This window comes from Tauraco erythrolophus, chromosome Z, assembly GCF_009769465.1.
Source record: "Tauraco erythrolophus isolate bTauEry1 chromosome Z, bTauEry1.pri, whole genome shotgun sequence".
NCBI classification, from domain to species: domain Eukaryota; kingdom Metazoa; phylum Chordata; class Aves; order Musophagiformes; family Musophagidae; genus Tauraco; species Tauraco erythrolophus.
In genome coordinates this window covers 79,063,979-79,081,624 of record NC_141496.1, presented here as the reverse complement: position 1 = coordinate 79,081,624, position 17,646 = coordinate 79,063,979, and the positions used below count along the sequence as shown (strand labels likewise).

The 17,646-nt window shown below is 40.1% G+C and overlaps 1 protein-coding gene across 4 annotated transcripts in view; it reads right to left on the bottom strand.

Moving 5' to 3' along the window:
* The window catches only part of GKAP1 (G kinase anchoring protein 1), a 31,322-nt gene that overhangs the window by 8,145 nt on the left and 5,531 nt on the right, over positions 1–17,646 (bottom strand). For all 4 annotated transcript variants that reach the window (XR_015222932.1, XR_015222933.1, XM_086629414.1 and 1 more), the window contains exons 2-5: positions 16,324–16,587; positions 9,858–10,001; positions 2,572–2,649; positions 823–952 (exon numbers count right to left, since the gene is read on the bottom strand). Coding sequence is in view for 2 of the 4 variants with exons in the window: in XM_086629414.1 (XP_086485540.1) it covers positions 823–952; positions 2,572–2,649; positions 9,858–10,001; positions 16,324–16,542 (571 nt within the window). In the remaining 2 variants the exon portion in view is untranslated. The remainder of the gene's footprint in view (positions 1–822; positions 953–2,571; positions 2,650–9,857; positions 10,002–16,323; positions 16,588–17,646) is intronic.

Below are 17,646 nucleotides of genomic sequence, written 5' to 3'. Positions count from 1 at the left end.
CCCAGATCTTTCAGATTATTTAATCAAAAGCAGCATCCTATATTCATTTGCTTCGGTTACAGTGGAAGGCAATGTCTTTGGTACAGACACTTAAGGAATTTGTTGGTTTGTTTCTTTTTAAGTCTATTTATGCTTTTATAGCATATATCTCACTGTATACCTGAATGTCTTCCATGCCTTCCAGATTGCTGTGCTTTTAATCTTTTTCCTCTATTCAGATTATTTGGAAATAATGTGTTTACTAAATATTGTAGATTTAGATGAAAACATTCTTAAAAGAAAAAAATCTTAGAAAACATATTACTTTCTTCCTTTTGTAGCATCTACCTTGATTTTGTCACTAAAATTCAGAATCTCTGCTCTACAGACACAGATGAAGGAATTTTAAGCATACAAATAATGCTCAGGTAATGAGCATGTATAAGTTATTTAAATATTTACTCATCTTAATAAAAGCCAGTATCATGAAGAAAGGCAAAAAAAATTACTTGCTGTTATCCAGGAAACAGAGAAACTCAGTTGCCTGAGGAGTGCAAACTCAGTAATACAAAAAAATGCACTTAGATTTTTAAAAAGTTACAATAAAAATGTTTGAATCCACCACCCACACCAGGGATACTACATGAAATTATGTTTTCCTTAACCTCTTCTTTTTTTCCTGCTAACACGTAGCTTTTAGACGTGGCAGGACATACTAACTGCAACTCATTTAGTGTTTGTTTAAACACAGTATTAATGAATAGAGACAGAAGGGCATTATGCTGTTAGCACACACACTGAGAATTCCAAGTAGAACAGCTCATATGGTATGATAAGGCATACCTATGTTACTGTCTGACTGAAAGTCTTTCAGAGACACAGTGAGAGGTTTGTCTTTTCCTTGCTGGTTCTTTTTCTCTTTCTTATTCACAGACTTTGACTGAGATGAAGTATTGTCACCGTTTTCATATTCCTAGAAGAATAAAGTCCCACTGGTGTAATTTTCTTCAATACCCAAATATTTTTTCCTGAAGCTTTATAAAGTAAAAAAAAAAAAAGCGATAATGCACTAAAGGAGATTTAGCCTGAGTAATTTGCAGGCTTCGGACTGGTTTCAAGAGCGCAAGACATATCAGCAATTAAGCACCAATTCTGTTCTCTGAAGTAGAGCTTTGCTCTTCACTAAACAGCAAATGAACTATCAGGCTAATACTTCCTCAGTCACCTACGTCAAACTTCATCCAGAAATTCATAAACTGAGAATATACAGTAGTCAAACACAGGAAGGCAGAGTGCTACACAATGCAGGTTAGCACTTACTTCAAAAAACAGGGGTCTACTGTACCTTCTTTTTATTCTCAAAATACACTTTCTCATTCAGTAGAAGTCAGACAGCTGTTAGTGTGCAGCAATGCTATACCGATGGACTTTACTACTCTTGAAATCAGACAGCCAGGCACATGATAGGCATCTGAACCAGAGTCCCACCTCCCCACACATCTACATTAACATTCTTAGCAAATTATCAATGTCCTAGTTGTTAAAAATAATCTTAAATACTAATTAATCAAATATTTTAATAAAATTTAAAATAAACTTACATAAGAAAAACATTGTTATATAGAAAGCAAAGACGGAAATTATTTGCTTTTTTTTTTCCCCAGAGAAAGAAGATTTGTTCAGCGTACTCATGTACTGTGTATGTTGAATATATAGTATATATTTTAAATTATTCAGAGGTAATTCTCCAAAACTCTACAAACGATGCTATGCCACTATGCTTGAAGATTGTCTTCACTTTAAAAAAGCACTTTTAGAATCTATGCTCAAAATTTATCCTTGGTTTTCAGGAACTGTGGTACTCTCACCCTCAAGAAACTCAAGTATTGCACAGAGATATTTGCACAGAAGTCCATGTGCAATTTTTATTTCTTTATGATGCATATTAAAATTTACATGTTTTCATAACATTTCATTGGCTTTTTAATAAAATTGGCATTTTATCGCAAATAAGAAGCAATTTCCTGTTAGAAATAAAAATTTCATCTTGGTATACTTTTTTGGAACAATTCTTCCATGATCACTAAGAACCACTCAGAAACAGCATCCTGATCAGCCAAGAAAATGTACACAGCTTATTAGAACCAAAATATTTTCACTCAGAACAGAGACAAGATGTTAGCAAAAATGCAAATGACTCAACCATAACTAAGACTTTAAGGCCTAAGGTCAGTGCTTTGATTCTCTTACTCTTCAAGTGGGCAAGGATTTTTTCTGAGGAAGGTCAGGATCTCTTGTTGTGCTCTTAAAAAATTTCAGCACATTTATATGCCAGAAAATTGTAAAAGTAAAAATAATTTTCCACCTTTGCAGGCCAATTAAAAAAAAAAACACATACACAAAACCCACCCAATACCATTATATACGGTTTCTTTCAAATCCAGTGTTTCTCTAAACTCTGAAGCATCTGAACAGTGTAAGCAAACAATTTACATGAAGAAAATTGTACCTTTAGAAGTTTTTTTGCTTTATTTTTAAAATTCAAGCCTCAAACCTGTACAGCTTTTACATTAGGATGAATTCAGCAAATACCTTTTTGTGCTCTTCATATTCCAGTTTGCTTAGCAGCAAAGCTTTTTCAAGATCAGCTTCAAACATTTCAGATGTCAGCTGAAGAAATAAAATTAACATATTTCATGTGACTAGGCTGTTAAAAAAAAAGCAGACAAACCCTCTATGGCCACACTAAAATTTCAGTTTCAGTACACATATCACCACAATTGCCAAAAAGCTCAGTTTCACTGATGTGACATCAGGCATTATTAAGAGCCAATACATATGTTTGTAGCACAAGTAATAAAACATCTTGCTTCAGGAAACTTTGTAATGGAGGTAAGCATACAGTAAGTTATGCACATCTTTATGTAACATAGTTACCATCTTGATGATTTGGTTACATGAGATTTCTTTAAAATAGTTTTTATTTTTAGTCTGAAACATGAAAACCCAAGGATGTTAAAAGATGAAAAAATCATCACTGCAGACCACCAGAAAGTCTAAGCACTCATGCATTGCATAGAAAAGATTATATTAAGCATACTTTTATTTTCTTCTTAAAAGGAGAGCAAAACTATACTTCAAGACGTTTTCTCTTTCTCTTTCTGAGAAAATTAAGTATGTAAGTATTCTTGGGAGATGGAAAGAAAATTTGAAGCTTTCTAGGTGTGAGCTACTAAGAAAAAGAACTAGGAACAATACAACGGGAATGAAGGATGGGATCTCTCCTTTTTTTTTTTTTTTTTTTTTTTTGAGTTATAGGAAAGTGTAGAAAAGTCCATCTCCTGCTGCATAGAAGGCTGAAAGATTGAATTGAGAAGACCAGTACCAGCAACAGTTCAATGGAGCCAAAATAAGAGATTTACCTAGAGGATACAGAGGCTATAGTTGAGGTAGATATTGGATAATCTAAATGTATAAACAGCTAATAACTTATGTTACTGTTTACAGCAAACTTGAATGCAAAACTCTGCTCCTTTGAGGTCTTAAGGAATCACTACAATCTCCTGTGTGATGTGCTGCCAAATGCGAACCTTATTCTTCATCTTAGCTCTCTCCTTTTCTTGCCCTTAACTGAAATATTAATTAGTAAAAAATAACTACTTTAATCATTTTCTTGCTCTTTGAATTTCAAATTGACATCCTTTTCATTCATTCCAGAATAAACCACAACAGCTGCTAAAGTGAATAAATGACTTAAGTGGTCTTAATGTACTTGGTTCAAACTGGGCTGTGTGACGTACACTAACTTTTTTGGCTATAGGAACCATGTTCTGAAAAAGAACTCACAAGTTCTCACATGCTTCACATACACCTAAAAGTGATTTATCATATGGTGTAAAAGCACACGCATTCTTCCTAATCGTTCATCAATTCACACGATCAATCCCGCATACGAGAAAACCAAAGAGTGGCTTCTCGTTTTTTCCACAGTAAACCAGCCCTTTTTGAGCAGTTTAGAACACAGTAAAATAGTGCTCTCAGCATAAACTGCTAAAAAATTTCAGATACACTTCAGGGTGCTGCCGCTCCTGGCTTTGTGTTTGATGTGTGGTTCACGCTCAGCACCAACTGACTGCACTAAGCATCGCTAGCAAGGTTTTTGTAGCAGGTGAGGCGGAGAAAAGCAACGGACCTGAGGGGCAGCCAGCAACGATGACCTTCACCGGAGGGTACCAGTGGGGGAGCCCCTGCGAACAGACCCCCGTCTTCTGTGCCACCCACAGCCTGCGGCACGGGGACTGGCGCACAAAGAGTGGGGAGGAGGGGTTTTGCAGCAGCAAGGGGTGTTTTTTTCTTCAGTGTTTGTCTTCTGTATCAGAATCAGTACTTAGGTGTTTGATAACTGACAATAAATTAAATGGACTGAAATTCCTCCAAAATTAATGAAATGCTTTTACCCACAGCTGTTGAATACAATCTGACAATGAGTTATCTACCAAAAATTCAGCCTTGTAGTCTACTACACCGGAAAACTCAACATGAACATGATGAAAAAGGAGAGAATGGGGATTTAAAAAAAAACAGACTACCGAAAAGATAACAATTATCACACAAAAAGAAGGTAAACTCACATGAAAGATGAACTTTGTATTTTCACCTTCGTGTGTCCAAAAGTGTTAATTTAGCACAAAAGCTCCTAAACAATTATCAAGAATTAGTACTAACACAATGTTGTTATAGCTATTAAACAACTGCAGAAAAATCGCATTATGTGATCTCTAACACAATCACCACCCTATCATAATTTGCTTACCTAGCAGTCATTCAATTCAGGGCAAGACTGAGTGTTTGAAGCTGACTACACAAAGGTCGCTACTTCTAAGCAGCAGCTGAGTTGAGAGCTCTAGACCTACATGTTCGCAAAGCCAGTCATCTCTCTCAGTTTCCCAAGCACCTGCCTGGCTCTCTCAGAATAGCTAGCTACAAGCTCATTACCACTTACACCTATTAAAAAGTTTAGAAACCACAGGTTCCTTCCCTTAGTTATTGGGAGTGCACATCCAATAGCCAAGCTCTGAAGTACCCTTACTTGTCATAAGAAACTGAGATCCATGCACAAAGCTTACAGTGGCTCTCTTAAAAGCTTTATCGAAGAAAGACCATGCTATTTATGCAACAGCTCCACAGTTAAGACAAATGTTGACAATCCTTTAAAAGGAAAGTGCTAGGCAGTATGGCAATTCACAGAGTCAATACGAAAAGAGGAACTCTTCACGAACTAGGAGATGCCCTTTGTGGAGCTTACCTCTGTGGAAGCAGGGAGACAGTTTCTCACCCAGTGCCGACTATCACCCTCCATTGCAGTATATCATTTAAAATTTAACTCTTCATTATCAGTACTGTATTACTGGACAAGGGAAACTGTGGAACTGAGGCTAGGATTTCGAGCCTTCTGAATGTGAAGAATTCAAACTCCTGTATCTCGTCTCAGATAAGCATGTGCCAGTTGCAGTTTGAACCTTCCTGCCCATCAGTTTCTCCAACTCCAGCATAGTTTCTTCACTCTGAGGCTGGTGAAGCGCTGCAACAGGTTGCCTGAGAAGTTGTGGGTGCCCCATCCCTGGAAGTGTTCAAGGCCAGGTTGGATGAGGCTTTGAGCAACTGGATCTAGTGGAAGGTGTCCCTGCCCATGGCAGGAGGGTTGGAACTAGATGATCTTGAGGTCTCTTCTAACCCAATCCATTCTATGATTCTAACTCAAAGAAGAGATGCTTTTATTAAATCTTATGATACAGTCAGCATGAACAAAACAACATAGGAACAGCAGAACAGTTCAAAGCACGTATTGACATTTGATGCAACCTTGACTAAACAAGGTACTCTGTCAAATAAACCTTTCAAAAAAAACTGTCAGATGTGGAATAATGCCATTTTGTTTGGGAATTCTGCATTCTCAAGTCTGCTGAACCCACTGTGCAGCTGATCCCATCTTTCCCGTAAGAAAATTCAGATTTTTCATCAGCTTCCAACACGTCATCTTCTTTGCCTCAGAAGAATAACTTAGTGCTTCTTCCTACTCCAGGGACCTGCTGTAACTTGTAACTACCATCTCTTGCTAATTTTAAGAGTGGTGATATTGTGGACTTTAAGATAGTTTAACTGACTTTTCTTCTGATGCATACCACACCAATGTAAGCATAGATTCTGCCTCTTCTCCTTTACCTTTTTTTCTCTGTGTCCACCTTTAATAGAGCAACTTGTTCTTAAAAAGCTACGTATAGACCCTATCAAGTTTATATTCCGAAGTGGTGGCAATGATTTAAGAAGCCGGTACGTGTGCAACAGCTGATAAGGACTTTAACACCCTCCTTGTGAGGCTTCATCTCCATCAGAATTCAAGATTCAATGGGCTAAGAAGAGCAGGACCTCACTGCTAAATGGCTAAGACACTCAACTTAGGTGTATGCAGGGATTACTCTACCCATATCTACCATGCAATATCCCTTCAACAGAAGTAAGGAAGCTTCAGCGGGATGGAACAGTGCAGGTGTAAGTCACTCTCCAGTCACGCTTTTGGCAGAGTCATAGGAAGGGAAAGAACTTGAAATAAAATTCGGGATGTTCGTGCTCCAAGTCATTTAACAACTAAACTACACAGAAGCTAGGCAAGTGCCTGGCCCATCTCCTCCTGGGTTGTTTAGAGAATACAACCGAACGGACCACGTTTTGAACAAATGTGAGGAAAAAACACCTGTGGCCCTCGGTACTGTATCAGGTCCGAGTCCCTGCACTCAGATTGACTACACAGATTATTGCTCAGCAGATTTGCCTTTTCAGACCTACTCCAAAGCATACGCTTTTCTTCACTTATTACTGTGCTCAAAGCAGCAAGTCTCTAGTACTTGTGTCTGTAATCAAATCTACCTTAAGATCACAGAGTTATCCATGGATTCTTCAAATTACAATTTTACAGAGTATAATAAATAATAATTTAACTGAAGTGGTACACAAACACTGTAACTCATTACTTCAAAAAAGTAACACTGAATGCATATCCTGAAATGGAACTGTTACAACAATTTGGGCAACAAGATTACAGACAATAGGACAAGTTATTACTGAAGCTGTTGGTGGCAATATTAAACAGAAATAATAAAGTATAGCTGTGGATATTGAAGACTCACAGGTTTGTGACACACTGGCCTTTATTTCCTAATTTTTATTTCAGGTTCACAAGCCCTTTACTGCCTTGTTAGTAGGCTACTGTGGAAACCAGTAGAGACTCACAGGCTCCTAGTAATTCTCGTTAAAAGCCTAAAAACGTATATGCTGTAATTAAACTTTCTCATCATTTTCACTCATGTCATTCTTTCCACTCACGTAAGAAAACCCAAGCTAATTGGTTAAATGCCTGCCAGCACTGTAATACCTGGGTGGCATCTACAAACAGTGAAATACAGTTTTAAAATAAATCTTATTGATTATCCACATTTTATTGACAATATCCTAATGAGACATGCACTACATGTTATACACTTCGAGCTACGAAAAATTTCGATTGTTGTTCTAGGAAAGGAATCACAAGTAGCAATTTCTTTTTCCACCCATCAGACACCAACAGTTACATTTTTACGAGTTTCTGGCTAAAGTTAAGTTTAAAGCAGTTTGGGCAACTTGGCACTCTTGATACCGAAAACCCAATGCTTTGAACCTTTTATGAACCAAAAAAAGGTCACTGTAACCTCTACAGTTGACAGTGTAAAAATCATACCAAAATCATACCTATAGCGTCAAAATCATACCAATAACTTGAAATAAAGTTAATTATTTCTTGTTTACAAAACACCAACACTGCAGTCCAACAGTGAACATGCCAATGTCGACCATTTCACTAGATGTTTAGTGTAGCGAAAGAGAAGTTAAGGCAGGATTTGTTGGAAAAATATCGACAGTCCACACTGTACCTCCATTCCTTACGCTCAGTCCACTATGACCCCAGAAAGCTGTTCAACATGTAGCTCTGCTGCAAAAGAGTCTGTTCTTCAACCTCAAGAACTGTGATGCCATTTGGCTATTCCTTTTTCTCATAAAAATGAGACAGATGTCTTCAGAACTGTAACTATTTTATGTTACAATTATGGTAATTGCTATAAAGTTATTTATACAATAAAAGAATGTCAAGGTAACTTCACAGGGTATATGTCAGTAAGATCAAAATTAGTAAGAATTGATTGTTTATAGCTGTGTTTACTGTCTGACCATTTCATCACCCAGGAATTAGACTGTGAAATTCTTTTTACTGAAATAATTGCTTCATAACACACAATAAAAAAACCTGGAAGTACTGAAGGTTTTTTACTAAGGCGAATCTGTACCTTAAAAAGCAATTCTGAAGTTAATTAGCTTTGGAAATTTTCAAGAGGCTTATTAGGTCATCACTCCACCACTAGGACAACCATCTAGAACTCTGAAAAGTTAAGAACTTGGCTATACTCTGTTAAAGAGGCTCCTGCACCAAAGCATTAGCAACATACAAAAAAAAAAAAAAAAATCAAGGACAATACTCAAATGTCAGTCTTTCATCAATACAGCTTTCTGTATCATGTCTTAATTAGAACAAGAAGCAGTTCAATACCATCTTTTTTTGTGAGACAGAAGTTGAAAATTTCTCTGTAAAAGAAAATAACATCCTAGCAGATGCCAGCATAGACATTCAACATCTTCATTAAACACTTTTTAACTCCAGTTGGTGTCACTTATGAGCAAATTGCCTTGAAAAAGTTTGTGCATTACATACCCTGAAGGGCATCTTCAAGCATAGTAAGATGGCCCAAACTATCATCCACAGTGAATGAGTGCATAGCAGACAATTATTTTGAAAGAATCTAGAAGAAAGCGTGCCAAAACATTTCTTTAAGCACCATCTAAAAAGATGCACAAAAAAAAAAAAAAAATCTTTCTTTGTCCATCTATGCTATTTTGGCCTAATATTGTTGAAGTACCTCTAACAATTCAGAACATTCATATAACTTAAAACACCATACAAGAAAAACCACTGCATATGCCTCAGTATCAAAAAAGGAGTATTTTAAGTGCTAAATTCAAGATGAGAACCAAAAAGGCTAATTTTAACTCTTCCTAATTGACATCACAAGGACAAACTATTGTATTTGTTCAAGGTGAAGATTATTTTACTGTTTTGGATTAGGTGCATTTTGCTGTGTAATTTTGGTTTGTGGTAGCTTTGGCAAGAAGAAACAGTGAAAACATATTCACGTTTACACAGGCACAGTCAGCCTTTGCTTTCTCTCTGTTGTATTCACGTGTCAATGAATCCTGCTAAAAATATTATTGCCAAAAAGATGTTCTGACATTAGAAGCAGAGGTTCTTAACACTGACAGGACTACCCTAGTGTGCCAAAGGACAGTCAGCACTTAAAGAGTTCAAGTGTTCTTTATCACCTAGAAAGGAACTAGTTATTTCACACCTAACAGAACTAATCAACCCTAGTTTACTATGGATCCCTATGGTACATCCATATATTGCTCCACCAAAACATCCCTAGCTTTGCTCCCACCACAGCATTTCACCATCCTTCCATGGCAGTACTTCTGCTTGCTGTCCAAATGATACAAATTCTTCTTACCACATCCCAGTGTTCACAGTCCAGCTATGAGGTGTGCAAAAAGCACCATGTGCTGGCTCTAAATTCTATTTGACAGAAGATGTGGCCTTAGTTTCCACTGAAACCTTCATTTCTGCGCATCAGTATTATGTTGCTTCCTCTCCAGCCATCCATCTCTATCCATGAGATATAACTTCATGGAGTAACATATTTCAGAAAAGCCAAAGACAGCTAAACACAGTAAGTTGTTACCTGCTCATCTCTTTGTCTCCACTCCTGCCAATTTTCTTCCTTATAGTCCTTCTGCACTGCAGTGTGTGGTTTTTGTTCATGCTGAGATAGACAGCCTCCATGTGAGGATTTCTGAGGAATCTTTTTAAAAGCTAGGCCTCTGAGCTGAAAGAACAGTTATTTTTAACAGTAATCAAAACGTTGACAAGTACACAGAAACAGTCTTGATGGACTAACAAAGGCATTCAGATACATGTGCAAATAGACATGCATGTGCTTTACCTTACTCTGTAGTCAGAGATACATTTTTGTTTAATTGTTTAAGGTACACATCATAATGGAAAATTATGGAAAACTGTGGATCAGAACCACCGCAGTCACATAACATAAACCAATGAAAACATAAATCTATTTTGTCACCTGGAAACACTTTCAACAAATTCGAAGAGGTAACTGTCTGACAGATTTCATGCTGCATCAGGCATGGTGGTGTGCTCACACCTGATCCAAACTGAATATAATGCCAAAGAAAAGGTAGTATACACAGATTTGGCATCAGCAAACAGAGGAACTAGAGGTTCAAGTCGAAAAAGAACAACTTAGACAGTCCTTACAGTTTGTCAACAATCTAAAGTTGGTCAAATTTAAGAACCTGCAATAAGAATTATTTTTAATCGCTGCACCAGACAGATACAACGCCACCATAAAAATACATTACATAATTATAAAATTTGATAGTGAACAAGTAACCTGCAAATTTGGCAGCTCAAAGATATTCATTGCTCAAGCTTAAAAATTAACTGACAGGCTTGTGCTTAATTGAAGCAAAAATATAGGCACCAATACGATCTACTATCAATTTAGAGACAGGGATTTCCTTAACATAAATGCTCCTGGAAGGGAGAAAGAAGCTATTATCAGATGAAAGACGAAACAAAGAGAAATAAAGTACAACAACAGTGTTCTCCTTGACATGTTATAGTGTCATGACTCCTTAAAATTACAGAATCATAGAACGGTTTGGGATAGATGAGACCTTAAAGACGATCTAGTTCCAACCCCCCTGCCATGGGCAGGGACACCTTCCACTACACCAGGTTGCTCAAAGCCTCATCCAACCTGGCCTTGGACACTTCCAGGAATGCAGCACCCACAACTTCCCTGGGAAACCTGTTGCAGTGCTTCACCACCCTGAGCGTGAAGAATTTTCTCCTGAGATCTGATCTAAATCTACCCTCTTTCATTTTACAACCGTCACTATTTGTCCTATCACTACACTCCCTGATACAGAATCTCTTTCTTATAGGCCCCTTTAGGTACTGAAAGGCCACAATAAGGTCTCCCCAGAGGCTTCTCTTCTCCCAGCTGGACAACCCCAACTCTCTCAGCTTGTCCTCATACGAGAGTGCCTCCAGCCCTCAGATCATCTTCATGACCCTCCTCTGGACTTGCTCCAGCAGCTCCATGTCCTTCTTATGTTGGGGACTCCAGAGCTGAACGCAGTATTCCAGATGGGGTCTCAGGAGAGCAGAGTAGAGGGGCAGAATCACCTCCCTCAACCTGCTGGCCACGCTTCTTTGGATGAGGCCCAGGACACAGTTGGCTTTCTGGGCTGCCAGTGCACATTGCCGGCTCATGTTGAGCTTCTCATCCACCAGCAATCCCAAGTCCTTTTCCTCAGGGCTGCTCTCAATCCATTCTCCGCCCAGCCTGTACTTGTGCATGGGATTGCCCCGACCCATGTGCAGGACCTTGCACTTGGCCTTGTTGAACTTCATGAGGTTCTCACAGGCCCATCTCTCCAGCCTGTCAAGGTCCCTCTGGATGGCATCCCTTCCCTCCAGCGTGTCCATAACACCACACAACTTGGTGTCATCTGCAAACTTGCTGAGGGTGCACTCGATCCCACTGTCCATGTTGCTGACGAAGCTGGTTAATATTCAAGGATCACCTCCTCCAAGCTCAGGAGCGGTGCATCCCAACAAAGAGAAAGTCAGGTAGGAACACCACGAGGCCTGCATGGATGAACAAGGAGCTCCTGGACAAACTCAGACACAAAAAGAAGGCCTACAGGGGGTGGAAGCAAGGACAGGTAGCCTGGGAACAATACAGAGTGATTGTCCGAGCACCCAGAGATCAGGTTAGGAAAGCTAAAGCCCTGATAGAGTTATATCTGCCCAGGGACATCAAGGGCAACAAGAAAAACTTCTATAGGCATGTCAGTGATAAAAAGAGGTCTAGGGAAGATGTAGGCCCTCTCCGGAAGGAAACAGGGACCTGGCTACCCGGGATATGGAGAAGGCTGAGGTACTCAATGACTTCTTTGCCTCAGTCTTCACTGGCAAGAGCTCCAGCGGCACAGCCCAAGTCACAGAAAGCAAAGGCAGGGACTGGGAGAATGAAGAACCTCCCACTGTAGGAGAAGATCAGGTCTGAGACCATCTAAAGAACCTGAAGGTGGACAAGTCCGCGGGACCAGACGAGGTGCATCCGTGGGTCCTGAGGGAACTGGCAGATGAAGTTGCTAAGCCACTATCCATCATATTTCAGAAGTCGTGGCAGTCTGCTGAAGTTCTCACTGACTGGAAAAGGGGAAACATAGCCCCCATTTTTCAAAAGGGAAAAAAAGACGACCCACGGAACTACAAGCCAGTCAGTCTCACCTCTGTGCCTGGCAAGATCATGGAGCAGATCCTCCTGGCGAATATGCTAAGGCACATGCAAAATAAGGAGGTGATTGGTGACAGCCAACATGGCTTCACTAAGGGCAAATCCTGCCTAACTAATTTGGTGGCCTCCTATGATGAGGTTACAGCATTGATGGATAGGGGAAGAGTAACTGACATCGTCTACCTGGACTTATCCAAAGCATTTGATACTGTCCCACACGACATCCTTGTCTCTAAACTGGAAAGACATGGTTTTGAGGAATGGACCACTCTGTGGATAAGGAATTGGCTGGATGGTCACACTCAAAGAGTTGTGGTGAATGGTTAAATGTCCAAGTGGAGGCCAGTGACGAGTGGTGTTCCTCAGGGTTCAGTACTGGGACCAGTGCTATTTAACATCTTTCTTGGAGACGTGGACAGTGGGATTGAGTGCAGCCTCAGCAAGTTTGCAGATGACACCAAGTTGTTTGGTGTTATGGACACGCTGGAGGGAAGGGATGCCATCCAGAGGGACCTTGACAGGCTGGAGAGATGGGCCTGTGAGAACCTCATGAAGTTCAACAAGGCCAAGTGCAAGGTCCTGAACATGGGTCGGGGCAATCCCATGCACAAGTACAGGCTGGGCGGAGAATGGATTGAGAGCAGCCCTGAAGAAAAGGACTTGGGAGTGCTGGTGGATGAGAAGCTCAACATGAGCTGGCAACGTGCACTGGCAGCCCAGAAAGCTAACCGTATCCTGGGCTGTATCAAAAGAAGTGTGGCCAGCAGGTCAAGGGAAGTGATTCTGCCCCTCTACTCTGCTCTCGTGAGACCCCACCTGGAATACTGTGTTCAGCTCTGGAGTCCCCAGCACAAGAAGGACATAGAGCTGCTGGAACGAGTCCAGAGGAGGGCCACGAACATGATTCGAGGGCTGGAGCACCTCTGGTATGAAGACAGGCTGAGAGAGTTGGGGCTGTTCAGCCTGGAGAAGAGAAAGCTCCAGGTGATCTTATTGCAGCTTTCCAGTACCTAAACAGGGCCTACAGGAAAGCTGGAGAGGGACATTTTACAAGGGCATGGAGTGATAGGACAAGGGGTAATGGATTTAAACTGAAAGAAGGGAGATTTAGATTAGATATAAGGAAAAAATTTTTTACATTGAGGGTCGTGAGGCAGTGGAACAGGTTTCCCAGAGAAGTTGTGGATGCCCCATCCCTGGAAGTGTTCAAGGCCAGGTTAGATGAGGCTTTGGGCAACCTGGTGTAGTGGAGGATTTCTCTGCCCATGGCAGGGGGGTTGGAACTAGATGATCTTTAAGGTCCTTTCCAACCCTAATCATTCTATGATTCTATGTTAAACTTCTACAGTGGGCGGTTCTTCATTCTCCCAGTCTCTGCCTTCGCCTTCTGTGACTTGGGCGGTGCAGCTGGAGCTCTTGCCAGTGAAGACTGAGCAAAAAAAGCCACTGAGTACCTCACCCTTCTCCATATGCTGGGTAAGCAGGTCCGCTGCTTCCTTCCAGAGAGGGCTCACATTTTCCCTAGTCCTCCTTTTATCACTGACACACCTATAGAAGCTTTTCTTGTCACCCTTGATGTCCCTGGCCAGATTTAATTTTATCAGGGCTTTAGCTTTCCTAACCTGATCTCTGGTTGCTCAGACAATTTCTCTGTATTGTTCCCAGGCTACCTGTCCTTGCTTCCACCCTCTGTAGGTTCCTTTTTGTGCTTGAGTTTGTCCAGGAGCTCCTTATTCGTCCATGCAGGCCTCCTGGTATTTTTGCCCAAATTTCTGTTTGTTGGGATGCACTAGTCCTGAGCTTGGACGAGGCAATCCTTGAATATCAATCAGCTTTCCCAGGCCCCTCTTCCCTCCAGGGCTTTATCCCATGGGACTCTACCAAGCAGATCCCTAAAGATGCCGAAGTCTGCTCTCCTGAAACTCAGGCTAGTGGGCTTGCTGTGCACCCTCTTTGCTGCCCTGAGAATCTTGTACTCCATCATTTCATTGTCACTACAGCCCTTGAGCTTCATGTTCCCCATGAGCCCATCCTTTTCACCAACAAGGTCTAGCATAACCTCATTGGTTCTTCTATCACTTGGGGAAGGAAGTTATCATCAATGCATTCCAGGAATTGGAATTGCTGGGTTGTCCCTCCAACAGATATCAGGGTGGTTGAAGTCCCCCATGAGGGTCAGGGCTCATGAACATGAAGCTGCTCCTATCTGTCTGTAGAGGGCCTATCCACTCGCTTCTCCTGGTCAGGTGGCCTGTAGCTGACACCCACTATAATGTCACCTGTCCCTGCCCTCCCTTTAATCCTGACCCATAAGCTCTCTGTCAGCATCTCATCTGCTCCCAGGCAGAGCTCCATGCACTCCAGCTGGTCTTTGACATAGAGAATGACACCTCCTTGTTGCCCCTGCCTGTCCTTCCTAAAAAGCCTGTATCTTTCCATTACAACACTCGAGCCATAGGACTCCTTCCACCACGACTCCGTCATGCCAATAAGATCATAACCCTGCAGGCTCGCACACACCTCTATCTCCTCTTGTTTATTCCCCACACTGCATGTGTTACTTAAAATCAGGCAATCATGCAGACACTTGAGAAGTGTTTTCCTTTCCTTCTGACCAGTCCCTTGGGTTACTGCCTTTTGCTTTGCTACTTTCTTGAAGCCTGCACCAGCACTACAACCCCACCTTCCTTTTTCCCATTACAATGCCGGCAAGAACACCGGTGCAGACCATTCTAGTTTATCATTTCAGTGGAGTGTAGCCATAGACATGGCACATGCTGGGGTGAAGAAAACGAGTCAGCCCTTACTTGCCTCTCTGCCATGAAAGGAAGAAGTATCATTTCCATGCAAATGAATTTCTGTACATATATGCAACACAATACACACATAGAATTATTTTGATGGCATTAAAAAGTTTTGAAGGCTTTCAGGCAGACATAAGGAAACATCAGAGTATACTTATGGAAAACTTATTCTTCAGTATAAAAAGAACAGCATCAAAGCTGAAAAAAAAATCACTTAGCATTACTGTAACAACTAAAATTTCAAAGATTTTAAGTTTAATAGATACTAAAAAGATAAGTTTGGCAGTTTTGTTTGTTTTACATAATAAATTTGTTGACATGTGTACGGTTTCAGAATTATAGCCATCTAGAATTGCAGTTCTCAAAATCTTGGAACAGTGATTTCAGTCTCATTTCAGAATTTTCATTTCATCTGAGGTTTAAGAATCTCAACGTCAGAAAATCACCACTGTTCTTCACTCCACATCCTGATTTACAGGAGAAAAAAAAAAAAAAAGAGCTCTGGATTTAATAGATTAGGGGGTTGGAAAGATGGATAAACCTGAAAATTACAATTTAGGAATCCAGATTTTAAAACTCTTCAGACAGAGTTGTTAGGTGTGACTATCTCCTAAAAAGAAAAAAATACCTTGAAAGCATGTTTGATTTTTAACATGCTGACTGCCCAAGCAGGCAACTAGAACTGTCTGCCTACAAACCTCTTGAAAACAAGCTGTTTACTAGCCATCACTTTTTAGAAAGGTAAGCCCTTTCATCAGAAATTAATTATTCAAATGGTGCTGTCAAAAAAGTAAAACCTAGCAATTTGTTCTCATTAAAAATTTTCAACTTGTATAGCAGGGAGTATCCTACTTTTACACAAAGAATTCTTAATAAAGCAGAGAAAAAAATGCAGTTTCTGTGACCAAGTAGCATTTGTTTCATAAAAAAACAAAACAATGACTTGACAGAGACAGCAAAAATTACTTATCAGATGACAACCTTACCCACTACTGAAAATATAATCTCTTTACCTCATTGGCCTCAATCTGCTGCTGTTCTTTCTTTTTTCTCCTTTTCATTTTTTTTTTCTCATTTGCAGATGATCTTCCCCCTGACGCCTGAGATTTACTGGCACCTCGGCCACTTCTTCCTTTTCCAGACTTCAAATCAGTATCACTTTCGACTTGTAGTAAAGCAAAACGAGATGCAGTGGTAGGAACTGAACTGATTACAGTAGATGCCATTGCCATGTCTGAAATTCTACTGAGCTAGCTTCTTTTTAATTATTAGGTTTCCTAGGAAAGCAGCACAAAAATAAGAATTAAACCAGTGTTTGACCAAACAATCAATAATTTGTATCTGTCTGTTGCACGACTGGTACAAAAAAAAAAAAAAACAAACTCAGTATTATTTCTTTATTTTTACTAAGTTGTGTTATCTTAAGTTTATTTGAACAATGACTACAAAAGGAAAGAATAGTCTATAAAACAAAACTTATTCCAGCCTAATATGTTTAATCCTGAGAGATTATGTTTGATGGAAAAAACAAATGGAAGGCTCTAAAAGAAATTGGCCTTCATGATCTGGAGGAGAAAAAGAAAGCCAAAACCAATGAAACAAACAAAAAAAAAAACCATCTCACAAAAAAACCCACAGGAATAGTGTATTGCTCCAAAACTGTTTGAGAAGCCACTCCTGGAGCCTGACAACCGTACCGTTTGAGAAAGCAAGCGAGTAGATGTAACACACATGCAGGCTCCAGTTTTGGGTAAGCAGGCTTATTTGTTATTTTACAAGTAGTATACATTTTTTTTGCCAAGCCACTGGATATTTAACAAGCAGTTTTCCCCACAGGGAAGCAAGCCCAGCATTATGGCTGGTATTGCTCTCAAGCATCAGGCTCATCTACTCCTACAGCACAACACAGAGGCTGTGCTGCCGAGAGGCAGAACTGGGAAACACACTTATGCCTCCCGCTGCTCCCTGTGCCTATAACCCATGACACCATTCCAAAGTTAAATTTTTAGCGTGAGAGTATTTGGCTAATTGCAATTTTCCATGCAAAGTTTAGTGAATTAGAAGCCTGAAAGTGATGTTATTTCATCACTGATTATAAATGTCATAGAAAACAGACATCTAGCTATGCCGATGTACTACAATGGAAAGGTGTAGCGAAGTAGTACATACTTTTTGAACGCACTGTTTGAAAGGAATCCTTACAGTTTGATAACTGTAAACGTAGGAAGTTGAATGTCTGCTTAGATGGTCTATAAATCTGTTGCTTGTTAACTACTGTTACAAAAGAAGATGAGAATCTGCAGAAATTTCAAGAGATTGTTTTTATCGCTAAATTC